The 26,206-nt window shown below is 37.1% G+C and overlaps 2 protein-coding genes across 4 annotated transcripts in view; both read left to right on the plus strand.

Moving 5' to 3' along the window:
- The window catches only part of LOC148660034 (E3 ubiquitin-protein ligase TRIM21-like), a 50,523-nt gene extending 35,993 nt beyond the window's left edge, over positions 1-14,530 (plus strand). Inside the window, exons 2-9 of one of the 3 annotated variants that reach the window (XM_088637632.1) lie at positions 1,246-1,290; positions 2,038-2,068; positions 3,525-3,578; positions 5,405-5,455; positions 5,971-6,024; positions 8,145-8,198; positions 9,200-9,226; positions 12,351-14,530. In XM_088637632.1, coding sequence (XP_088493758.1) covers positions 2,038-2,068; positions 3,525-3,578; positions 5,405-5,455; positions 5,971-6,024; positions 8,145-8,198; positions 9,200-9,226; positions 12,351-12,886 — 807 coding nt within the window. In that variant the 5' untranslated portion in view covers positions 1,246-1,290 and the 3' untranslated portion in view covers positions 12,887-14,530. The remainder of the gene's footprint in view (positions 1-1,245; positions 1,291-2,037; positions 2,069-3,524; positions 3,579-5,404; positions 5,456-5,970; positions 6,025-8,144; positions 8,199-9,199; positions 9,227-12,350) is intronic. The other 2 variants (XM_088637633.1, XM_088637626.1) reach the window with 2 other exon arrangements.
- A 578-nt stretch (positions 14,531-15,108) lies between these two features.
- LOC148660035 (E3 ubiquitin-protein ligase TRIM21-like) lies at positions 15,109-25,725 on the plus strand. Its single transcript, XM_088638134.1, has 8 exons — positions 15,109-15,123; positions 16,597-16,663; positions 18,121-18,174; positions 19,174-19,227; positions 20,201-20,254; positions 21,828-21,881; positions 22,462-22,488; positions 24,334-25,725. The coding sequence occupies exons 1-8, from the start codon at positions 15,109-15,111 to the stop codon at positions 24,855-24,857; spliced, it is 849 nt and encodes a 282-aa protein (XP_088494260.1). The 3' UTR covers positions 24,858-25,725.
- Positions 25,726-26,206: the final 481 nt, after the last annotated feature.

The following is a 26,206-nucleotide window of genomic DNA, read 5'->3' on the forward strand; positions in this document are numbered from 1 at the left end:
AAGATTACTATATCGCTGCTCTTCTTTCAACACTTGTTCTCTAATGACATACAATGTCGGTTAATATTGACGGTTTTGCAAATAAAAAGATCTGGAGCTGATTCAAGAGCGTAACTGGTTGTGCGGTCCAGATTTACTGTACAGTAAATTCTTAGTGACAAAAATATGTGAGGTATATCAGCAAATGAAGTTTTCGATTGTTTCGATTTTGGAAATAATAACACTTTTTGTTAAGCTTTTGAGAGATATGTTACCCATGCTTGAAAGGCGAGCTTTTTTTTGGGGGGGGTGTTTGGAAAATAAGGAACCAGGGGTGACGAGAGGCATTCAGGGTCGAGGGCAACATTCTAGATCTGGGAACCACATACAAAAGAAAAAAAAACAGACTATTTAAATATCTCTGATTTGTAGAGATCATGCAATTACTAGCCTTACAAAATAAACACGAAATTCTAAAGTTCTTTTCTTTATCAAAATGGAGACTACAGAAAGACTTTCATTTTCGATCAGGATGAGCTCGAAGAGGTTTAACTGTAAAGAGTTTCATTTACTGTAGCTTAATCAGTAACTAGCTGAGCAGAAGTTTGAGACCAGTCAGTAGAGATACTGTACTGTCGTGGAGCCCTTTACAAGACTCTGGATACTAAAATGCCATTACATAGACAGAGGCAGAGGAGTTGTGTTAGAATAGAGGGTAGCAGGAAAGGAATTTTTGGAACAGTGTCCAGTTTGCAGTACCTCTCGTCGCTTACTGTATAAAAACAAGAAAAGCAAACCCAGCCCTCCTACTTCATTGTTCACGGAGCTGTGGGATCAAAGCTCATTGACTTTCACAGAACACTTACAACACGTGCGTTAACATTATGGAAACGAGAGTCTGTAACTCGCAAATACTGTACCAGCAGTTTTAATGCGTGAGTGCAAGCGGTTCCGGCTTTGTAAAACTTTTACATCACCTTCTTATTGAAATAGAAACTACAAGCTCATAATGTTACAAAATAAAAATAAGAAAAAAAAAAGTGTTTTTGTAGCACTTAGATTAGGATCCTGAAATATTAGTGGCACTTCCCTACGTTTTTAATTTAATTATAAATTCACACCACAGTTTTCAAAATAATTTGAGAATAAATACATTATCAATGTCTTAATATGATATTATTATCAATATAATATCATTATGGAATATAGTTTAATAGTACCTTTTGCAGTACACATGCTTTTAAAAAGGTTGTGCTTTTATTTCAGTATTTGCCTTATATTCATTTCCTGGAGATAAGACTCTTCTGGAGAATGGTGAGTTTACTCCTTTAATGTTTAGATATTGGAATTAACTAAACTTCAAGCATATCAACAAAGCAGGCTTGAAACGAATATGTGCTTATGTTTTGTTATTTGTACAGAAGGAGTATGTACTGTAGTGTTTTAAGTTCTTGATTTGTTCTGGCAATGTTAATTATTTATAATACATTAATGTAGTAGTATAATGTATTAGTTTATAATCACCTGATCCACCAGAAATTATTCTTGCTGTTGACAATTGTTTCAATTGATGAAACTCTTAGTAAGAACATGTTATTCATAGTATGAACACAACCTGAAGAATTTCACTTGTCTAATTAAGAGAGATCACTTTATTGACCATATACAATTTCTTGTATTAGGAACTTGTCTTTTCACAGACCCCAGCTTGCTCTCCATGAGACACAGACAGGGAGAGAAGCTGGGGGTCAGAGCGCAGGGTCAGTCCAGCTATTTATACAGCACCCTGGGAGCAGTTGGGGTTACAAAGACAAATTCTATATTGTCTCTGAGTTGCAGTATTATTCTTAATAATCAAATATGTTTTACACTGCTGTTTCCAGTATTTCCAGAAAGGTCTAATACAAACACAATGGGAAGAAATGAAGTTGCACGTCATTTAGCTCTGGGATTTTTACTGCCAAGTCAGGAAGTACAAGCCACATTCTCAGTTATGTAAAATTAATCTTATAAGAAATTGTTATAAATGATTTACTGACATTCTTTGTTTCTATTTTGATGGGACAGAAACCTTCTAAACGTCAACTGGGTATGTTTTTCTATTTTTGTAAATGATGGGTAATTATACTGTATGTGTCAAGATTAAAATCCTTTAAATTACAGGTATGTTTGTATACTAATTTGTTAACAGCCACAACCTGATCTTGTACTGGAAGACAAGTTTGTACTGTGGTGTTTTGGTTGACAAAACATGATCCGTTAAAAATCATCAGTATTGCATGTGGTCTTCTCTGGTCTCTCTATGATACTTTGTTCATGAGATTTTGTATACATGCAGAAAAAAGCATAAGATAGTGAAGACATATTGGTCATTTTTTGTGTTGCGTTTTTTGTGTAACTGCAGCCAGTTTCAGATGCTGCTTGTTGTTTGTTGGGTTTTCTGACTTTAAAGAAGTCACCACCCACATCGTGCAGTCTGTTTTCTTGTGTTTGTGCACTGTTAGTGTAGTGGGCAGTCTTCTGCGTTTGTACAGTATTTAGTGTAGTTGGCAGGCGTTTGTGTTTATTCTGGGTCATTTGGGTCACAGTAGATAATTTCATTATATTATTTTCTATTATATATTATATATTATAATTTACTTTATATATATATTATCTCAAGGCTGAGGCATGTATCTTCAAAAGGAAGATACACTTGGAATTATACATTAATATGAGTGTTTCCTTTGATAATTATATGTTTTTAGAGGATTTATTTTTTTCTGTAAAGATTAATCTCACACAATTCTCCCTCACTTGTTGATCTTGTTTCTACATTTGCCTCCTGATTCATACTGTATATCACTCCTCCAATTGAAAAAGTCCCTTGTTTTTTTTAGTAGTCAGACTAAATTACTTAAATTCTCTCACAAACACTGCTATGAATGACTAAAGAATTTCTTCAATTAGTTTCTATATGACATTTCTCAAAGTCAGAGGGATGACAGCAAGTACACGTATGATCACACTTCAGTATCCCCAGTAGCATTTCCAGTCTGTAGATGTTAGACTCTTTGTATTTTTAAACAAGAGTCTACTGTTTGTCTTCCTCAGTGCTCCTGTCCTGAGTATCTTTACCCAGGAGACTCTTTTACTTCTGAAATATAAATGGCTCACTTGGACTTGGATTGTGGCAAAATCTTCAAGCAGTGTAAACACAAAACCTTAATTTCTTTATGCTCTCTGATGAAAAAGATTTAAATTACAGTTCCCTTCACCTATAGCATGTCAATATTTTGAGATAATATAGCCAGTGTTGGGAACTCCTCTTGTCTGTAATTGTATAGAGGAAAATAGTAGAGCTTGAGAAACAGAATAAAGAGCTGTGTGATGATGAAGTACTGTTCTGTTGCCAGTGTGTTCCAAGTATCATTAGCAATAGGGTTTTACAAACATAGAATCAGATGTTACACTTTTATTTCATTAATGTTAGACACAACTACCCTCAGTACTCACTGATGACTGTATTGTGCTCTGTTCTTATCTCTTGTTCTCTGTATTTGTAGAGAAGAGAATAATAGATCTTGAACAACAGAATAAAGAGCTGCATGATGATGACAGTAAGTACTGTTATACTTTTGTGTGTGTTTCAATTGTAGTATCATTTACTTAGGAATTAGAACAGATTTTACACCTTCAGTTTTATTAATGAAGTGTTTTTTAGTATTAAACACAGCTGCCCTGTCACGGATGTCGGAATGGACGAACCGTGGAGAGGCAGGAGAGTGTAAAAGGCCCTATGCGTAGTGGCGTGACGGGGGTAAGCCCGGGCTCAGCTGTTCAGGAAATGCCATCTAGAAACCTATGCCCTCAGGTAGCGGACATGGGGCGACCTGGTGCTAGGCTGGTCTCAGGACATCCGAACGTCAATGCTGAGCGAAGGCAAATGAAAGACCCAGAAATATACAGTATAGCCCCAGAGCGAGAGAGAACCACCGGAAGGACAGCAAAGAACCGGAAATGAAAGACAGGACAGACAAGGAGCGCCCTCTGGCTGCAGAGGGCATGACAGTACCCCCCCCCCCCCCCCTAATGGGTGGCTCCTGACGCCCATATAAATAAATGAGCTGCACAGCACTGGGGGGAGCAAAAACCTAATTTAACTGAAAAGAAACCTCCGGGAGTCCACTGCTGAGAGCTACCCCCTCCTCCAGGGTATAAACCTTTATTGGGTAGAGGAAGGGGGGGTCGAGTAGAGCTCTGGAGACTTAAAACAAAAAAGACAAGTACTCAAGCACAAACCACAACAAACATAAACCTGGGAGATCAGGGAGACAAACTACAAAAAACAGATAGGAACCAAAAGTTCCTAGACACAGGGAGCAGGGGAGACCAAATAGGAGGGGAGACCAGGAAGTGAAAAATCAAAACACCAGGCAAAAACAAGAATAAAAAACAAAATACCCAGGGAAAAATACCGCAGACTGGGCAGTAGGCACATTCACATTCCAACACTGTTATTGGAGTGGACAACACAAGGAAAGCCAGACCGTAGTCCGCTCACAGACACGGATATCTGGAGAGATATCCAGCGATAAGAATGGAGGTATGGCAAAAGGCTCACCAAATTAACGCTGATATCGGAGTGGACAACCCAAGGAAAGCCAGGCACAGGACTCGCTCACAGACACGGATGACCGGAGTGATATCCAGCAATTAGAAAGAGAGAGGAAAAAAGCTCAGCATCCTATCACTGATATCGGAGTGATCTACCTAAAGAAAAGCCAGGTACAGGACCCGCTCACAGACACGGAAGACTAGAGTGACGGGAGAGCCAGCTCAACATTCAGTCACGGATGCCGGGAGAGACAACCCGAGGAAAGCCAGGTATTCAGGAGTGTATGTCGGCACGGCATGACGCAGAATGACCTGCTCACAGACATGGAAGTCAGGAGTAGCATCCCGCGATTCGAATAGAAGAACTGGAAAAAAAAGCCCAGAGAAAAAGAAAAAAGCTGTGGAAAAAACAAAAGACGCCGTTCGCGGGGTCAAAAAATGGCTCAGCATTATGTCACGGATGTCGGATAGGATGAACCGTGGAGAGGCAAGAGAGCGTAAAAGACCCCATGCGTGAGACGGGGGTTAGCCCGGGCTCAGCTGTTCAGGAAATGCCGTATAGAAACCTATGCCCTCAGGTAGCGGATTTAGGGCGACCTGGTGCTAGGCGGGTCTCAGGACATTGGAATGTCAATGCTGAGCGAAGGCAAATGAAAGACCCAGAAATATACAGTATAGCCCCAGAGCGAGAGAGAAACACCGGAAGGACAGCAAAGAACTGGAAATGAAAGACAGGACAGAGAAGGAGCATTACATGCCCTTAGTACTCATGATCTCTCTCAGGAGTGTATTGTGCTCTGTTGTTAACTCCTGTTTTCTGTATTTGTAGAGAGGAGAATCTCAGAGCTTGAGAAACAGGTTAAACATCTGTACGATGACAGTACAGTACTGGTGTACTGGTGTATTTTCTGTGTTTGACATGTAGCATCATTAACAGTGTGGTTGTACAGTAATAAGAATAGATATAACACTTTCGGGGTTACCACAGTGGTGCAGAGGTTAGCATTGCTGCCTCTGAGAGCTGGGGCCCGGGGTTGCTGTCTGCATGGAGTTTCTTTATGTTCTCCCTGTGTTCGCATGCGTTTTCTCCAGGGGCTCTGCTTTACTCCCGTAGTCCAAAATCATACTGGTGGGTTAATTGGTTTCTGGGAAACCTGACCTTGGTGTGGGTTTGTGTCTTTGTGTGCCCTGCCTTGCCCCTCTTGCTTGCTGAGATAAGCTCCATCGCCCCCTTGACCCTAAATTGGAGGAAGCAGTAAGAAAATGGATGGATTACACATTCTGTTACATTACTGGAGAGTTTCTTATTGTTAAACACAGCTACCCTTAGTACTCATGTCCTCACTGAGGAGTATATCATGCTCTGTTGTTAACTCCTGTTGTCTGTATGTGTAGAGAGGAGAATAACTGATCTTGAACAACAGAATAAAGAGCTGCGTGATGAGAACAGTAAGTACTGATCAATCATTTGTCCGTCTAAAGTGTATTATCCTTAACTAATTTTACAGTCATGAGATCATATATGAAACATTATGTTTTGTTAATCAGTCTAATTAACTTTACATATATGCTGTAAAAGAGTATTTGAATTGTTTAATTGTAAGAGTTTTGTACGTCAATCCATCTTGTATACCTGAACACAGGGATAAGTGCTCAGTTAGTCCTGACAAGCACTATATTCCTGGTCTTTTCAGCCTGTAGCCATTTTCTTAAATTTATATATATGCTATATATTTCACAGCATAATGTATTGCTGGAGTCTGCTTCACCTCTGAAGGAGAAAGCAAAGGGAGTTTGAAAGTGGCAGGAAGTGCAGTATTTAACATGAACAACAGCTTCTGATTGATAAGAATATATATACAGTATATCAGGCACAATTCAAGTCTGACACATTTCTCCTTTATTTATCTTAGTTTCCACTAGTGTGCTCTAACTCAAGTATGATTGTTGATCTTTATTATTTTTTGCTTTTCTTCAGGAGTACATGAATAAAATCCTTTCACAATATCTGTTTTGAAAGTCTAAAGATAATAATAATAATAATAATAATAAACTTTATTTTATATAGCGCCTTTAAAGGTGGCTTCTCAAAGCGCTTTACAGGATGACAATAACAATAAATAAGAAGACTACAACAATAAATAAGAAAATTTCACAAGACAGGACACAATTATAATTACAACAATACAACAATAACAATAGAGGAGACCGTGGAAGATGGTATTAAGAAGAGCAGAGGGGTGAAGAATGGAACCAGTTAAGTAAAGGCTTTACTGAAGAAGAAGGTTTTGAGTCTGGATTTGAAGGAGTTTAGAGAAGGTGACTCTCTAATATCCTTGGGCAAAGAGTTCCAGAGCTTGGGGGCATAGCAGGAGAAGGCCCTGTCGCCCATACAATGTAGACGGGCTTGGGGGACAGTAAGGAGGGCAGAATTTGAAGAGCGGAGGTTGCGAGGTGGGGAGTAGGGTGATAAAAGTTCAGACAGGTATTGAGGTGCCAAGCCATGTAAAGCCTTGTAGGTGAGCATGAGGATTTTAAAGTCTACACGGAATTTGACCGGAAGCCAGTGCAAGGACTCCAGGATAGGAGTAATGTGAACACTTGTACTAGACCTGGTCAGGATTCTGGCTGCTGAATTTTGGACATACTGCAGCTTGTTCAGAGTAGATTTAGATACACCAGGGAGCAGAGCATTGCAGTAGTCAATTCGGGAGAATACAAATATGTTGATCAGCTTTTCAGCCACAGTTAATGATAGCATAGGGCGTAGTCTTGCGATATTTCTAAGGTGAAAAAAAGATGTTTTGACAGTATGCTGTACATGTGGGTCGAATGTTAAGCCAGAATCGAATATAACCCCAAGGTTTTTCAATTTTGATTGAAGCTCTAGTACAGAGCCATCTACAGACAGGGTTACAGGACTGGCTTTACGAAGTTGATGGGGGGTACCAATAAGCATGACTTCAGTCTTGTCACAGTTAAGATGAAGGAAGTTTTGAGTCATCCAAATTTTTATGTCAGAGATGCAATTAGATAGAATAGAGACAGCCACGTCAGTGTCGGGTCTGCATCTCCTTTCAACTATCTCTGTATGACACCCCTCCCATTCAGCTGTAGTTGCTACAAAAACACCAGCCAGTCATTTGTTTAGGCCTGCATGATGGAATCTACATTTCTGAACAGAAGACTCTTGTGGTGTCCCAGTAGAGCCATTTTGACACTGAGCAAGCGTGGCTGCTGACAACACAGTAACTGGACCAAGGCATGCGCAGTTACAAAAAAAAATCACCTGTGCTGTAAAAGCTCATGTTTCCTTGTTTCCTTCAAGAGCTGAGTGGTAATGACAGGGTAGCAAAGTTTATGAAGTTAGATCACGAATTTAAATGAAGGTAGTTGCCCAAATTGTGATGGGACTTGTTTTGTGTTCTTTAAGAGGCAGCTGGGAAACTTCATAACTCATCATAACTCCTTTCAGGCTCTTAAAACCTAAATTTTACATCCTGCCACAAAGAGCCAGGTGATATACTGTATCATACTCTGTCATTCACTCTAGTTGTTTGTGTTTGTAGAGAAGCGTGTAGCAGAGCTTGAAGAACAGAAGAAGAAACTGCAGAATGAGAGAGGTACAGTGCCAAGTACACAGTTTTGTGTATTATTTCTACAGTACAAGTTTAGTTTACACAACCTTCAGTCAACTTAGAATTTTTAATTTAAATGTATAGATAAGTGTGTAGCAGAGCTTAGAGAACAGAATAAAAAGCCGCATGGGGAGAAAGTTCCTGTCCAACTTGCAGTGTTATATCATCAATAGTATTTATCTACAGCAATCATTTTAAGCCATCATTTTAAAGTTTTCTGTAGCAATTTGGATTGTGCATGACCAAGCCTGGTGTTTAATAGAAAGATGTTTATTGATATCCCTGTTACCAGAGCACCCAGATAGAAAAGACAGTCAACTATCTGGGTGCTCAGATCCCAATAGACCTAATCAATAGACCTAAAGCCACATGTCAGATCAATAGACCTAAAGCCACATGTTCTGGATTGTGATATTGCTGCTTTTCATTGATAAGAACAAATATTATAACCTTCACTTTAAATGTTTTGAAATGTTACTAGTCTCTATGCTTATTAATACACCTGTCCTTTGTTTATAATAGATCTTTGAGATCTTGATTTTGTTATTGAGCTTTATAATTCATGTTTTAAATCAATTGTGTTTAGTCATCTGAATACTTAAAGTTGCAGCTCAATTATGCATTTAGACATGATTTACAGTGCTCATCAAATATTTTCCAGGTCGGCTGTTTCCTTGCTAAATTCCTTTGGAAATATCAATTTGTGTTATAAAATACAGGAATTTATTTCTCAAATTAAACCTAATTATAAGATTTTGAGGAACATTATTGTCTCAGCTACAAAAATACTTTTTGCAAAAGTCTTATACAATTAATCTTGGCTTCACTTTTGAAAGGCAATCATTTTTTGTTATAAGAGAGAAATGCATACAGTATATCCCTCGGTAAAATAAAGGTCAAACTAAATGGCATTATTTCTTAGAAAGTTTTGAAAATGTATAATCTCTTTTTCGTGTATGAGCTAATAGTGGATTTCTCTCTTCTAGATATTGCAGTGAGACGTGCCATGACAGGTATTTCTTTTTATTCCTGTCTCAGAATTATTATTAATTTTGTTTTAGTTTGCTCAAACTTTTGAAGTACAGCAGATACAGGTTGGTTCAAGGTTGTAAGGTTATTTTCAATTTTGAATTGACAATGATGCACTAGTGTGGAGGAATAGTTATTATTCTTGATTTAGAACTGGAGGGGTGTACAGTAGGTATGAATTCTAGGAAAGTCACTACTGTTGTACATTTGAACACGGAACTTCACCTAAATCACTCTAGTCACATACCCTGCTGTGTAAAGGGATGAAAATGTGTGTCACTTTGGATAAAAACCTCAGCCAAATTAATCATTAAAATTGTTAAAAGGTACATTTAGAAACCAAGATTGTTTGTTTTGTTGTGCATGGACAGATGGGAAGTATGGGAGTTTATTGAAAGACAAAATGGAATGGAGAAGGTACAAACAATTTGGTTTCTGGAATATTTTACTGGACGGTTTGTATAAAAACCCTATTTACTGTATTCTATTTCATTTGAAAAATTATCAAATATATATGTTAAAGTTAAAGACAGTATTTAGGAATAGAATCCAGGATTTCTAGGCAATTCTCAAATTAACTCCTCTTTATATGACGTGTAGGTACAGTATCTTCCTTTCTCAGGTTCAGCTGAGGGTTGCTCTGAAGTCATTCTACTGGAGTGAGCAAATACTAACAAAATGCTAACTTTAGAATTCATTTTGTTGCACCAAGGTTTTTAAAAATTATAAATATAATTATATAATGTACAGTATAATAATTACAGGTTGTTAAGAGTTAACAGCCTGTGAGATTTATAACACCTAATTCTATGTGCCTTAGTCTGTACATTACTCTGAGTGACGTCAGATCAAATGTTAACAAGGGGACAGATGATCTGGCCATGTGGTGATGTAGATACTGAAGACAAGAGGGAACTGAGCCATGTAGAGCAGGAGAAGGCATTATAAAGGTGTCAAGAGCACTTGTTGATATTGTCTTAAATTTCTGAATTATTAGTCAGAATGATTGGGCCAAACCAGCTATGAACTAACCTAAGAAGCAGAAATAGGTCTTTAAGCAATTTAGGAGGTGTCACATATTTGACTGCCTCAGGGCTTTGTTGTTCTTCAGTATCGTGACAAGTACAGTAACATCCAGTGACTCCCAGAGCCTTGTTTTTCCATCCTGGAAGCTCCATGAGTTTCAGTTGCACTGTCTGTTGGACCTCATGGACACTGACTAATTGCTCACTTAAAGGATTATATGAAATCTTGGAGTCATTAAAATGCCATATGTTATACAATATGTAAACTGCATGGAGAAGTGTTGAGCTCACTTGATTTTATGTATGAATTAGTTTTACTTTTTCAGGCAAAGTACTATTTACTTTAAAATATTTGTGTGTACTGTAAGTGTCTTGTACAGATGCAGACATTCACCATGCCTTTCACATGCTCATAAAAGAGATTGATTTAGGAACATAAACATATTACCGTATGCAAACTGTACTGTATACAGTATGTATATGTATATTTAATCTCTTAACTGTGCCCGTTTAAGTATTGAATATTTATATGGAATTTTACCACTGAAGGGAAATCTTAGTACCTGAGCATAAAAAGAGTAGGAGCATACTGTAACGCGTGTGAAGGCCATAAACGATATTAATTTTGGAACTTAAACATAAAGTATATGGCTGGTCTCGGTACTTTAAAGAAAACATACACAATAGTATTCCATTTCTCCCTAAACATTTTAAGCATCGAAGTCTTTAACTAACGTGATACCGGAGTCAACAAGCATACTTTTAGAATTTGATTAAAAGGGAATATAATATGGAAACGTGTATCTAAAGAAATTAATAACGATATAATTATATTCATGTACCGCAGCACAAGAATAGTACACGCTGTACATTGTCTGTTGATAATGTTTCTGTAGTGCTTTTTTAGCACTCTGCATGTGATCTTGCTGGTGGCGCTGTGGGTTAGGTTCCTGACTCCCATGTCACATGGTCTGTGATCGAATCCTGCTGGAGCCATGATTTTTTTTAACAAACATTTCTTTGAAAAAATGAAACGTTTCCCTGAGTCAGAGATTAAATAAAACCTCACTCGCACCAAACAAATTTATATTTCTAAATATCACAACATGATCGAATTTAAGTCATTTTAATAACAATGAATAGTAACCTATGCGTTACAATATAAACATTTATATTGATTTAAATCGCATTTTGATTTAAATCGCAAACGCGGGTTTAAATATATGTGTTTTTTTATTCACAATCAGACAAATGCAACATAAATTGATATCTTTGTCTTCTAAGTATTTTAATAAACTTTCAGCATAGCTTTCTCCCCGTTTAGATTTATTTTTCTTGGGATCTTGGGATCAAACGTGGAAAGATTAGATTGTAATCGTTTTTATTTTTTAAATACATTTTAGAAAGGGGGAATCTATACTAAAAACCTGTACACCACCTGCTATAAAGATACATATTTTAATACTTCCGGGTTCGGATAGGACAGACACAAGAACTCAGACTTGCTGAATTAAAGCAAGTTAAAGCCTTGATTTTATATATCACCTTTAAAAGTGGCATCTCAAAGCAAAGTAAATACCCAACACTGATTGTACCCATCTGTCATGCTAATAAAGCACCTTGAATTGAATTGAGAGAGAGAGAGAGATTTAAACTGCGACACTTATCATTCAACCAGAGCTCGAAATATCACAAGGATCTCAAGAGCACAGCAAAGACTGTATTAAAAGTATACTAGTGACAAACTAGTATACTTTAGATCTTTTTTTTCTGAACCGGGGAAAATCTGATCATGTTTCTCTATAACAAAAATAAAAAACATTTTACATATCACCTTTACGTGTTATGGTTAGCTGGTCTAAGAAAGGAGACTGAAAGTCATTCACATTGTTCAACATTATCTCCTTGTGGCTCCAGTGAAAACAATGCTATATAAAGACACTGTGAAGCCCTACCTGAGAGTTTCAGAAGATGGCAGATCAGTGAGGCTGATGGAGTTAGGGTTTCATTTCATTCAACTGGTCCAGGATGTCTTTGCACTTTGTGCTACATTCTCTCCTTGTTTCTCTCCTCCTGCCCCCAGTGCCAGTGACCCTGGATCAGAACACAATGAACCCCTACCTGAGAGTGTCAGAAGATGGCAGATCAGTGAGGTGGACAGAGCAGCGCCAGAATCTCACTGACACCCCAGAGCGGTTTGATAAAGAGCCCTATATCCTGGGCAAGAGGCCAGAGGGGACTGTGTGGGGGTGCTACTGGGAGGTTGATGTTAAGAATAAGAAATACTGGGAGCTGGGAGTTGCTAAAGATTCAGTTCCCAGGAAGGGACAACTAACGCTGAGCCCTAAATCTGGCTTTTTTGTTCTGAGTCTTTGGAATGGAAAAACACTGGAAGCGCTGACTGACCACGAAACCCCCCTGAACTCAGTTCCCATTCCCAAGAGAGTGGGAGTCCATGTGGACTACAGAGAGATGAAGATCAGCTTCTATAATGCTGTAGATCACTCCCACATTTACACATTTGAAGAGAATATTGACAAGACAGTCCGTCCATTCTTCTCCCCTGGAAACAACGACCAGGATCCTCTGATCATATCATCACCTGTACTGTCAGATTAGTGTGCAAAGTGTGCTGCTCATCTCATATGGGAAAATGTGTTTGTGTGTCACATTTTCTGTATATCTTCATTTAAAACTATTTCATGTGTGCAAAGTGTATTGTTCATCTCAGAATCATCATTTATCAGCTATAATATTAAACTTAGAATGTGACTGGGCCTTGTTTTACATAAAGTAAATTTTGCTTTACCAGACTAATAGGAAAGAGGGAGTATTGCCCTATTGTATTACTTTATATTAAAATCAATTGTATTTTAAGGTGGGTAGCTGCGTCAGCATGTGTAGGCTGCAAAGGAACAAGTAATAGGTTTATTCCATGCTGAAAAAAAGAAGAAAGAAAACATAATGTTTTGTCCGACGTTGAATTGTATTTTAATGTTACATATAACTAAATAAGTTTATTGTAAGAGAGCAACTGCTAGTTTCCAGTCTAACAGATTTTCAGGCCTTTGATACAAATTTTAGGACAGTAGCATTCTTGTGCCTGGTTCAACAGTCCTGTCCTTACACATCTTAGGGGAGACTGTAACAGAAGTCTGTACCCCTTTGAAAAAAAATGAGGCGACACACATACATACTAATGAATACGTTAGATGAATACACAAATGCGTACATACATCAATGAAAACACATAGATCTAATAAATACCTGTGAGAAATAGTACCACCATCACTGAAACAGCCCTCTAAGACTAACTTTCTTAAAATGTGGTATTGTTAAGAAAATTCTCTTACCTGTATATAATTGTATATAAATTATGCCAAAAGTTTCAGGTAGAATTGATTTTTGCTTTCACGTTGCCAAAATCTGTTCTTTAGGAAGTGATGTAGCTATGTTGTCAAAGCCAACAGATTTGACCCCCATCTGCTCGACCACGATCTCGAACTGTGCTTATTTCCTGGTTACCTTTCCTGCCACAGCACACTGTCTGTCTGCGTGCGCTGGTGCCCGTCCCTGCGGGTTTCCCCGTGTCCGCTGCCTCTCGCCCTACACGTGCTACACCTCAAGACCCGACGGCCCACCTCTGCAGTGGATTAATACATATTGTTGTTGATTTGACACTTTGACTCCAACAGACTGAAAATAAAGAGCACAAAAATAGATTTTCATCCTGGAGACAAAATACAACCAACTGTTCATTGTTAATATTTATATATAGAATATATAATATTCTATATATAAATAGAATATAGAATAAAACAGACTGTAGTTTTATATTTTGTGTGATGTATTGAAACAATTATTTGCTATTTTCATTAGGTATTATTGCTTATTGAAGCAGACCACTGTAACAGAGTATTATGGCAATATCAACATACTATGACAGAGAAAATGTAAATAGTGTGCCTCAGCAGTAACAGCTTTGCAATTGAAATGTGTTTATATGTAGTTTGTTAAAAAAACCCTGCATTTTTAATAATAAAAGTGGCAGAAAAATCAACAAAATACACATTAAACTTTCTTGTCATGTGTCTACTGAGTGTAGAAATACTGTAATTACAAAGCCAGCCACAATACAATTTGATATATCCACTACATTGTTTCATAAACACTTGCATTAAATAATGTAACTTGTGTACAAGTGTGCAAGCAATATTCATTTTCAACATTCATTGTGGAAATAAAGTAGAATTATATGGGCAATGTATTCAGTAAAGTGTTTTTTTTCTTCATTTTTGGCACTGTTTATACAGAACAAAATCTACATTAACACCAGTTTTATATGGGTATTTTCAAAAAACAGAATCTGCAGTGACAAAACTTGAGATTGCTTCATAAAAATCTTGTATCACTGCTTGAAAAATAAAACTTAAGCAGCTGCTGTATTTGCTCCTGCAGGGTGACTCACATTACACTGTAACTTTAAACTAGACCGTGTCAGCCTAAAGTCGTCAAACAATAATTAAGATGGTATGTAAAAAAAACACTGGTATAGAAATTTCAAAACAAAATAAAATTATTTAGCCGTCCAGAATGTTCTAAACTTCAGTTAGACCAGTCAGTGGACTAGTCAAATACTTAAAGTACACCTAAATTAAAAAAACATTGGAATGTCTCTGTCAATTTTTTTTGTCACTCAAAAATTCCCAATACGTCATTTTTTCATATCGATGTAAAAGAAAAATGACCTAACACATTATTATTATTATTATTATTATTATTATTATTATTATTATTATTATTATTATTATTATTATTATTAGTTGAACAGGGCAACGGGAATGTTGGAAATGAAGGTGGAGACTTTGAGAATGGGAGACGGGAATTATGTGTTTTCATTCCTGCCGTTTTACTTTTGTTTTCCTCTGTAACTGAGCCACATACTGTATATGAAGGTTTCTGTTGCTGCTGACACACTGGGCTGGATTCGACTTAAGTCATTCCGGCTATCTGGAGCACAGTTGTATCTCCCGGACAGATTTAATTAATCGTTGTTTCAGATCCCCAGGAATAAAAAACAGGTAACATTTTACTTAAGATTACTACTGTATATCGCTGCTCTTCTTTCAACATTTGTTCTGCACAGTATTACACAGCAGAGTCTTCCATCTTCAGGCTGCTCATCTGTAGATAAACTGTATTGTTGGGATAATCTCTGAGGATGGTGAATCTTCTTTCAACAGACTGGATATAGCTTGTTCTTGTCACGCCCTCTGTAGCCAGAGGGCGCTCCTTCTCTGTCCTGTCCCTAGTTTCCGGTCTGCTGTCCTTCCTGTCCCTCTCTTTCCCTTGGGCTATATATTTCCGGGTCTTGCACTCTGTCCTCGCTCAGCATTGATGTTCGGATGTCCTGAGACCCGCCTAGCACCAGGGCGCCCCACGTCCGCTCCCTGAGGGCATAGGTTTCTATACGGCATTCCTGAACTCTTTGCACTAATGAGCCCGGGCCTTTTTCCCGTCTCGCCGCTACGCATATGGGTCTTTTTCCGCTCTCCTGCTCCCCACGGTTAGTCCCTTTGGACGTCCATGACACTAATGACATACAATGTCGGTTAATATTGATGGTTTTCCAAATAAAAAGATCTGGAGCTGATTCAAGAGCGTAATTGGTTGTGCGGTCCAGATTTACTGTACAGTAAATTCTTAGTGACAAAAAGATGTGAGGTATATCAGCAAAGGAAGTTTTCGATTGTTTCGATGTTGGAAATAATAACACTTTTTGTCAAGCTTTTGAGAGATATGTTACCCATGCTTGAAAGGCGAGCTTTTTTTATTTGGGTGTTTGGAAAATAAAGAACCAGGGGTGACGAGAGGCATTCAGGGTCGAGGGCAACATTCTAGATCTGGGAACCACATACAAAAGAAAAAAAACAGACTATTTAAATATCTCTGATTTGTAGAGATCATGTAATTACTAGCCTTACAAAATAAACACGAAATTCTAAAGTTCTTTTCTTTATCAAAATGGAGACTACAGAAAGACTTTCATTTTCGATCAGGATGAGCTCGAAGAGGTTTAACTGTAAAGAGTTTCATTTACTGTAGCTTAATCAGTAACTAGCTGAGCAGAAGTTTGAGACCAGTCAGTAGAGATACTGTACTGTCGTGGAGACCTTTACAAGACTCTGGAGACTAAAATGTCTAATACAAACACAATGGGAAGAAATGAAGCTGCACGTCATTTAGCTCTGGGATTTTTACTGCCAAGTCAGGAAGTACAAGCCACATTCTCAGTTATGTAAAATTAATCTTATAAGAAATTGTTATAGATTATAAATTTACTGACATTCTTTGTTTCTATTTTGACGGGACAGAAACCTTCTAAACGTCAACTGGGTATGTTTTTCTATTTTTGTAAATGATGGGTAATTATACTGTATGTGTCAAGATTAAAATCCTTTAAATTACAGGTATGTTTGTATACTAATTTGTTAACAGCCACAACCTGATCTTGTACTGGAAGACAAGTTTGTACTGTGGTGTTTTGGTTGACAAAACATGATCCGTTAAAAATCATCAGTATTGCATGTGGTCTTCTCTGGTCTCTCTCTATGATACTTTGTTCATGAGATTTTGTATACATGCAGAAAAAAGCATAAGATAGCGAAGACATATTGGTCATTTTTTGTGTTGCGTTTTTTGTGTAACTGCAGCCAGTTTCAGATGCTGCTTGTTGTTTGACTTTAAAGAAGTCACGACCCACATGGTGCAGTCTGTTTTCCTGTGTTTTCCTGTGTTTGTGCACTGTTAGTGTAGTGGGCAGTCTTCTGCGTTTGTACAGTATTTAGTGTAGTTGGCAGGCGTTTGTGTTTATTCTGGGTCATTTGGGTCACAGTAGATAATTTCATTATATTATTTTCTATTATATATTATATATTATAATTTACTTTATATATATATTATCTCAAGGCTGAGGCATGTATCTTCAAAAGGAAGATACACTTGGAATTATACATTAATATGAGTGTTTCCTTTGATAATTATATGTTTTTAGAGGATTTATTTTTTTCTGTAAAGATTAATCTCACACAATTCTCCCTCACTTGTTGATCTTGTTTCTACATTTGCCTCCTGATTCATACTGTATATCACTCCTCCAATTGAAAAAGTCCCTTTTTTTGTTTAGTAGTCAGACTAAATTACTTAAATTCTCTCACAAACACTGCTATGAAAGACTAAAGAATTTCTTCAATTAGTTTCTATATGACATTTCTCAAAGTCAGAGGGATGACAGCAAGTACACATATGATCACACTTCAGTATCCCCAGTAGCATTTTCCAGTCTGTAGATGTTAGACTCTTTGTATTTTTAAACAAGAGTCTACTGTTTATCTTCCTCAGTGCTCCTGTCCTGAGTATCTTTACCCAGGAGACTCTTTTACTTCTGAAATATAAATGGCTCACTTGGACTTGGATTGTGTCAAAATCTTCAAGCAGTGTAAACACAAAACCTTAATTTCTTTATGCTCTCTGATGAAAAAGATTTAAATTACAGTTCCCTTCACCTATAGCATGTCAATATTTTGAGATAATATAGCCAGTGTTGGGAACTCCTCTTGTCTGTAATTGTATAGAGGAAAATAGTAGAGCTTGAGAAACAGAATAAAGAGCTGTGTGATGATGTAGTACTGTTCTGTTGCCAGTGTGTTCCAAGTATCATTAGCAATAGGGTTTTACAAACATAGAATCAGATGTTACACTTTTATTACATTAATGTTAGACACAACTACCCTCAGTACTCACTGATGACTGTATTGTGCTCTGTTCTTATCTCTTGTTCTCTGTATTTGTAGAGAAGAGAATAATAGCTCTTGAACAACAGAATAAAGAGCTGCATGATGATGACAGTAAGTACTGTTATACTTTTGTGTGTGTTTCAATTGTAGTATAATTTACTTAGGAATAAGAACAGATATATTAAACCTTCAGTTTTATTAATGAAGTGTTTTTTAGTATTAAACACAGCTGCCCTGTCATGGATGTCGGAATGGACGAACCGCGGAGAGGCAGGAGAGTGTAAAAGACCCTATGCGTAGTGGGGTAAGCCCGGGCTCAGCTGTTCAGGAAATGCCAGGACATCCGAACGTCAATGCTGAGCGAAGGCAAATGAAAGACCCAGAAATATACAGTATAGCCCCAGAGCGAGAGAGAACCACCGGAAGGACAGCAAAGAACTGGAAATGAAAGACAGGACAGAGAAGGAGCATTACATGCCCTTAGTACTCATGATCTCTCCCAGGAGTGTATTGTGCTCTGTTGTTAACTCCTGTTTTCTGTATTTGTAGAGAGGAGAATCTCAGAGCTTGAGAAACAGGTTACGATGACAGTAAGTACTGGTGTATTTTCTGTGTTTGACATGTAGCATCATTAACAGTGTGGTTGTACAGTAATAAGAATAGATATAACACTTTCGGGGTTACCACAGTGGTGCAGAGGTTAGCATTGCTGCCTCTGAGAGCTGGGGCCAGGGGTTGCTGTCTGCATGGAGTTTCTTTATGTTCTCCCTGTGTTCGCATGCGTTTTCTCCAGGGGCTCTGCTTTACTCCCGTAGTCCAAAATCATAGTGGTGGGTTAATTGGTTTCCGGGAAACCTGGCCTTGGTGTGAGTGTGTGTGTCTGTGTTTGTGTCTTTGTGTGCCCTGCCTTGCCCCTCTTGCTTGCTGAGATAAGCTCCATCGCCCCCTTGACCCTAAATTGGAGGAAGCAGTAAGAAAATGGATGGATTACACATTCTGTTACATTAATGAAGAGTTTCTTATTGTTAAACACAGCTACCCTTAGTACTCATGTCCTCACTGAGGAGTATATCATGCTCTGTTGTTAACTCCTGTTGTCTGTATGTGTAGAGAGGAGAATAACTGATCTTGAACAACAGAATAAAGAGCTGCGTGATGAGAACAGTAAGTACTGATCAATCATCTGTCCGTCTAAAGTGTATTATCCTTAACTAATTTTACAGTCATGAGATCATATATAAAACATTATGTTTTGTTAATCAGTCTAATTAACTTTACATATATGCTGTAAAAGAGTATTTTAATTGTTTAATTGTAAGAGTTTTGTACATCAATCCATCTTGTATACCTGAACACAGGGATAAGTGTTCAGTTAGTCCTGACAAGCACTATATTCCTGGTCTTTTCAGCCTGTAGCCATTTTCTTAAATTTATATATATGCTATATATTTCACAGCATAATGTATTGCTGGAGTCTGCTTCACCTCTGAAGGAGAAAGCAAAGGGAGTTTGAAAGTGGCAGGAAGTGCAGTATTTAACATGAACAACAGCTTCTGATTGATAAGAATATATATACTGTATATCAGGCACAATTCAAGTCTGACACATTTCTTCTTTATTTATCTTAGTTTCCACTAGTGTGCTCTAACTCAAGTATGATTGTTGATCTTTATTATTTTTTGCTTTTCTTCAGGAGTACATGAATAAAATCCTTTCACAATATCTGTTTTGAAAATCTAAAGATCTGCATCTCCTTTCAACCATCTCTGTATGACACCCCTCCCATTCAGCTGTAGTTGCTACAAAAACACCAGCCAGTCATTTGTTTAGGCCTGCATGAGGGAATCTACATTTCTGAACAGAAGACTCTTGTGGTGTCCCAGTAGAGCCATTTTGACGCTGAGCAAGCGTGGCTGCTGACAACACAGTAACTGGACCAAGGCATGCGCAGTTACAAAAAAAAATCACCTGTGCTATAAAAGCTCATGTTTCCTTGTTTCCTTCAAGAGCTGAAACTTCATAACTCATCATAACTCCTTTCAGGCTCTTAAAACTTAAATTTTACATCCTGCCACAAAGAGCCAGGTGATATACTGTATCATACTCTGTCATTCACTCTAGTTGTTTGTGTTTGTAGAGAAGCGTGTAGCAGAGCTTGAAGAACAGAAGAACAAACTGCAGAATGAGAGAGGTACAGTGCCCATTGCAGTTTTGTGTATTATTTCTACAGTACAAGTTTAGTTTACACAACCTTCAGTCAACTTAGAATTTTAATTTAAATGTATAGATAAGTGTGTAGCAGAGCTTAGAGAACAGAATAAAAAGCCGCATGGGGAGAAAGTTCCTGTCCAACTTGCAGTGTTATATCATCAATAGTATTTATCTACAGCAATCATTTTAAGCCATCATTTTAAAGTTTTCTGTAGCAATTTGGATTGTGCATGACCAAGCCTGGTGTTTAATAGAAAGATGTTTATTGATGTCTCTTTTACCAGAGCACCCAGATAGAAAAGACAGCCAACTACCTGGTCAGATCAATAGACCTAAAGCCACATGTTCTGGATTGTGATATTCCTGCTTTTCATTGATAAGAACAAATATTATAACCTTCACTTTAAATGTTTTGAAATGTTACTAGTCTCTATGCTTATTAATACACCTGTCCTTTGTTTATAATAGATCTTTGAGATCTTGATTTTGTTACTGAGCTTTATAATTCATATTTTAAATCAATTGTGTTTAGTCATCTGAATACTTAAAGTGGCAGTTCAATTATGCATTTAGACATGATTTACAGTGCTCATCAAATATTTTCCAGGTCGGCTGTTTCCTTGCTAAATTCCTTTGCAAATATCAATTTGTGTTATAAAATACAGGAATTTATTTCTCAAATTAAACCTAATTATAAGATTTTGAGGAACATTATTGTCTCAACTCCAAAAATACTTTTTGCAAAAGTCTTATACAATTAATCTTGGCTTCACTTTTGAAAGGCAATAATTTCAATTTGTTTGATGATCTGAAACATTTCAGTGTGACAAACATGCAAAAAAATAAGAAATCAGGAAGGGGGCAAACACATTTTCACACCACTGTATATCAGGCACAATTCAAGTCTGACACATTTCTTCTTTATTTATCTTAGTTTCCACTAGTGTGCTCTAACTCAAGTATAATTGTTGATCTTTATTATTTTTTGCTTTTCTTCAGAAGTACATGAATAAAATCCTTTCACAATATCTGTTTTGAAAGTCTAAAGATCTGCATCTCCTTTCAACCATCTCTGTATGACACCCCTCCCATTCAGCTGTAGTTGCTACAAAAACACCAGCCAGTCATTTGTTTAGGCCTGCATGAGGGAATCTACATTTCTGAACAGAAGACTCTTGTGGTGTCCCAGTAGAGCCATTTTGACGCTGAGCAAGCGTGGCTGCTGACAACACAGTAACTGGACCAAGGCATGCGCAGTTACAAAAAAAATCACCTATGCTGTAAAGGCTCATGTTTCCTTGTTTCCTTCAAGAGCTGAGTGGTAATGACAGGGGAGCAAAGTTTATGAAGTTAGATCACGAATTTAAATGAAGGTAGTTGCCCAAATTGTGCTGGGACTTGTTTTGTTTTCTTTAAGAGGCAGCTGGGAAACTTCATAACTCATCATAACTCCTTTCAGGCTCTTAAAACCTACATTTTACATCCTGCCACAAAGAGCCAGGTGATATACTGTATCATACTCTGTCATTCACTCTAGTTGTTTGTGTTTGTAGAGAAGCTTGTAGCAGAGCTTGAAGAACAGAAGAACAAACTGCAGAATGAGAGAGGTACAGTGCCAAGTACACAGTTTTGTGTATTATTTCTACAGTACAAGTTTAGTTTAGTTTACACAACCTTCAGTCAACTTAGAATTTTTAATTTAAATTTATATAATAAAATAATAGATCTTTGAGATCTTGATTTTGTTATTGAGCTTTATCATTCATATTTTAAATCAATTGTGTTTAGTCATCTGAATACTTAAAGTTGCAGCTCAATTATGCATTTAGACATGATTTACAGTGCTCATCAAATATTTTCCAGGTCGGCTGTTTCCTTGCTAAATTCCTTTGCAAATATCAATTTGTGTTATAAAATACAGGAATTTATTTCTCAAATTAAACCTAATTATAAGATTTTGAGGAACATTATTGTCTCAACTCCAAAAATACTTTTTGCAAAAGTCTTATACAATTAATCTTGGCTTCACTTTTGAAAGGCAATAATTTTCGTTATAAGAGAGAAATGCATACAGTATATCCCTCGGTAAAATAAAGGTCAAACTAAATGGCATTATTTCTTAGAAAGTTTTGAAAATGTATAATCTCTTTTTAGTGTATGAGCTAATAGTGGATTTCTCTCTTCTAGATATTGCAGTGAGACGTGCCATGACAGGTATTTCTTTTTATTCCTGTCTCAGAATTATTATTAATTTTGTTTTAGTTTGCTCAAAGTTTTGAAGTACAGCAGATACAGGTTTGTTCAAGGTTGTAAGGTTATTTTCAATTTTGAATTGACAATGATGCACTAGTGTGGAGGAATAGTTATTATTCTTGATTTAGAACTGGAGGGGTGTACAGTATGTATGAATTCTAGGAAAGTCACTACTGTTGTACATTTGAACACGGAACTTCACCTAAATCACTCTAGTCACATACCCTGCTGTGTAAAGGGATGAAAATGTGTGTCACTTTGGATAAAAACCTCAGCCATATTAATCATTAAAATTGTTAAAAGGTACATTTAAAAACCAAGATTGTTTGTTTTGTTGTGCATGGACAGATGGGAAGTATGGGATTTTATTGAAAGACAAAATGGAATGGAGAAGGTAAAAACAATTTGGTTTCTGTAATATTTTACTGGACGGTTTGTATAAAAACCCCATTTACTGTATTCTATTTCATTTGAAAAATTATCAAATATATATGTTAAAGTTAAAGACAGTAGTTAGGAATAGAATCCAGGATTTCTAGGCAATTCTCAAATTAACTCCTCTTTATATGACGTGTAGGTACAGTATCTTCCTTTCTCAGGTTAAGCTGAGGGTTGCTCTGAAGTCATTCTACTGGAGTGAGCAAATGCTAACAAAACGCTAACTTTAGAATTCATTTTGTTGCATCAAGGTTTTTAAAAATTATAAATCTAATTATATAATGTATAATAATTACAGGTTGTTAAGAGTTAACAGCCTGTGAGTTTAATAACACCTAATTCTATGTGCCTTAGTCTGTACTTTACTCTGAGTTACGTCAGATCAAATGTTAACAAGGGGACAGATGATCTGGCCATGTGGTGATGTAGATACTGAAGACAAGAGGGAACTGAGCCATGTAGAGCAGGAGAAGGCATTATAAAGGTGTCAAGAGCACTTCTTGATATTGTCTTAAATTTCTGAATTATTATTCAGAATGATAGGGGCCAAACCAGCTATGAACTAACCTAGAGAAGCAGAAATAGGTCTTTAAGCAATTTAGGAGGTGTCACATATTTGACTGCCTCAGGGCTTTGTTGTTCTTCAGTATCGTGACAAGTACAGTAACATCCAGTGTCTCCCAGAGCCTTGTTTTTCCATCCTGGAAGCTCCATGAGTTTCAGTTGCACTGTCTGTTGGACCTCATGGACACTGACTAATTGCTCATTTAAAGGATTATATGAAATCTTGGAGTCATTAAAATGCCATATGTTATATAATATGTAAACTGCATGGAGAAGTGTTGAGCTCACTTGATTTTATGTATGAATTAGTTTTACTTTTTCAGGCAAAGTACTATTTACTTTAAAATATTTCTGTGTACTGTAAGTGTCTTGTACTGTATGACCTAATGACTATTCCTTATCATGTTATCCCACCTGTTAGCTATTCCTGAGATGTCACGTACAACAGCATGTCTGTTTAAAATTCACCCAAGCCAGTTCGGGAGTTAGTATTTGAATACAGATGCAATCAACATTAAACAATCATGCAACTGAAGAAGCAAACATATTGTGAAAGAGAATTTATCCATTTTGTTTCACTCAGGTGTTTGAAAAATGGTGACTTTGAATTCCCTCCCTGTCTCTCTCCCCGTGTCACTACTGAAAATGATGCTAGATAAAGACACAGTGAAGCAATACCAGAGAGTATCAGAAGATGGCAGATCAACAAGGCTGATGGAGTTAGGTTTAAGGTTTCAAAATAGTTCACGAGATGTTTGTAAGTTTTACTACATTGTCTCCTTGTTTCTGTCCTCCTGCACCCAGTGCCAGTGACCCTGGATCAGGACACAGTGAACCCCTACCTGAGAGTGTCAGAAGATGGCAGATCAGTGAGGTGGACAGAGCAGCGCCAGAACCTCAATGACAATCCTGAGCAGTTTGATGAATATCCCTGTGTGCTGGGCAAGAGGCCAGAGGGGACTGTGTGGGGGTACTACTGGGAGGTGGATGTTAAGAATAAGAAATACTGGGATCTGGGAGTTGCTAAAGATTCAGTTCCCAGGAAGGGTCAACTAACTCTGAGCCCTAAATCTGGCTTTTATGTCCTCAGCCTTTGGGATGGAACAAGATTGGAAGCTCTGACTGACCATGAATCCCCCCTGAACTCAGTTCCCATTCCCAAGAGAGTGGGAGTCCATGTGGACTACAGAGAGATGAAAGTCAGCTTCTATAACGCTGTAGATCACTCCCGCATTTACACATTTGAAGAGAATATTGACAAGACAGTCCGTCCATTCTTGTCCCCTGGAAACAACGACCAGGATCCTCTGATCATATCAGCTGTCTAACTGGTGTTACAGGAATGAAAAGATAATGTTTTAATAATCATTTTCAAACTCTTATGTTCAGAACTGCTTTCCATAAACCTTTTTTTCTAAACAAAGTAACACATTTGTACTGGTCTTACTGTGCATTTAAGTAGATGTGACATACTACTAATAGTTTTTAATTTAGCCCTACGCTTTCTCTACACCTGATCCTGTTGTTAAATCATATCATTTATACACAGCCTTTTCTCTAAAACTAGATACGTTTATATGAAAATGAAGTGAAAATTAAATTCTTCAGCACTTGTTTTAAGTTTTTGGATTTTTTACCTATAGAAAATAGGTAGATCATGCAAAGCTGTGAGTTACTGTGCTGTGGAGTACCAGTTTGTGAGAATCTGCAATAAGTAAGGTGGTTGATTCCCAAACTTTGAAACACTACAGAAACATTTAAACACATGTAACATAAAAATATATAACAATATACTACTGTGCTACATTTACTTTTGTCTTTCTTACATCACATCTGCATTTTGAAAAAATGATGACAGTGGTGATAAAAATAGCCTGAATGATGTTTTGCTCATTATCTTAATTTCAGTAACTTTGTTTTTGTATGAAAAGCCAGTATGTGGTGCATTGGCTGTATAAGAATATAAAGTGTTGACATGAAGTTCCTGACCAGTGTCTGTACAGTACTTCATTGTGTTTCTGGGGGCTGGATAGGTGGTGTCAGATGAGATGTAAATATGAAAACATGAACAACATTCCTGTTGTGCTCCAGATTTATTATCCAGCCAGGATATAAATGAACATCACTGAGTAGTTCTAAGCAGTGAAAAAACAGGTACTGAAATACATTTATCTTAATTAAAGAGGTTAACATTAATCTGATTGTGTAGAGTATGTGGTATAAAACAAGATTTCAAGGGTACCAATGTCTGACTCAGGAATTCATGTTGAGACCAGTCAGGGATGTGTCCAAAAAGTGTCAACAATTTCAAACTGGACCCTTATAAAACTTCACCCCCTTTTCTCCCATAATTGTATATGTTAGCAATACAACTCCTGTCTACTGTCTGCAAAGCATGAACTAATCATTAAATGTAATAAAACGATATCACATTTGTAGTACATACAAAAGCAAACTTACTTACTTTCAGCCATTTTGAATACTAAAATGTCTTCGTGCAGCAGCTTAGATTGTACATTCATAACAAAAACATTCCATAATACTGAAAAACAAAACACACAAAACAAATGACAAACCGTCACAGTTTTCACAGGACAGAAGCTGGCAAAATGAAATCATTTTGCTTACAAAAAGTCCTTCATGAGCATGAATGTTATGAATATAAGCTTAAATACTT

Source organism: Lepisosteus platostomus, chromosome 6, assembly GCF_059453375.1.
Source record: "Lepisosteus platostomus isolate fLepPlt1 chromosome 6, fLepPlt1.hap1, whole genome shotgun sequence".
NCBI classification, from domain to species: Eukaryota; Metazoa; Chordata; class Actinopteri; order Semionotiformes; family Lepisosteidae; genus Lepisosteus; species Lepisosteus platostomus.

Bases quoted from the DNA above. Each gene is read 5' to 3' on its own strand.
- LOC148660035 (XM_088638134.1), top strand. The intron at 16,664-18,120 runs GTATGTTTTTCT...CTGTATTTGTAG, and splicing joins ACCTTCTAAACGTCAACTGG to AGAAGAGAATAATAGCTCTT. The intron at 20,255-21,827 runs GTACAGTGCCCA...TTGTGTTTGTAG, and splicing joins CAAACTGCAGAATGAGAGAG to AGAAGCTTGTAGCAGAGCTT.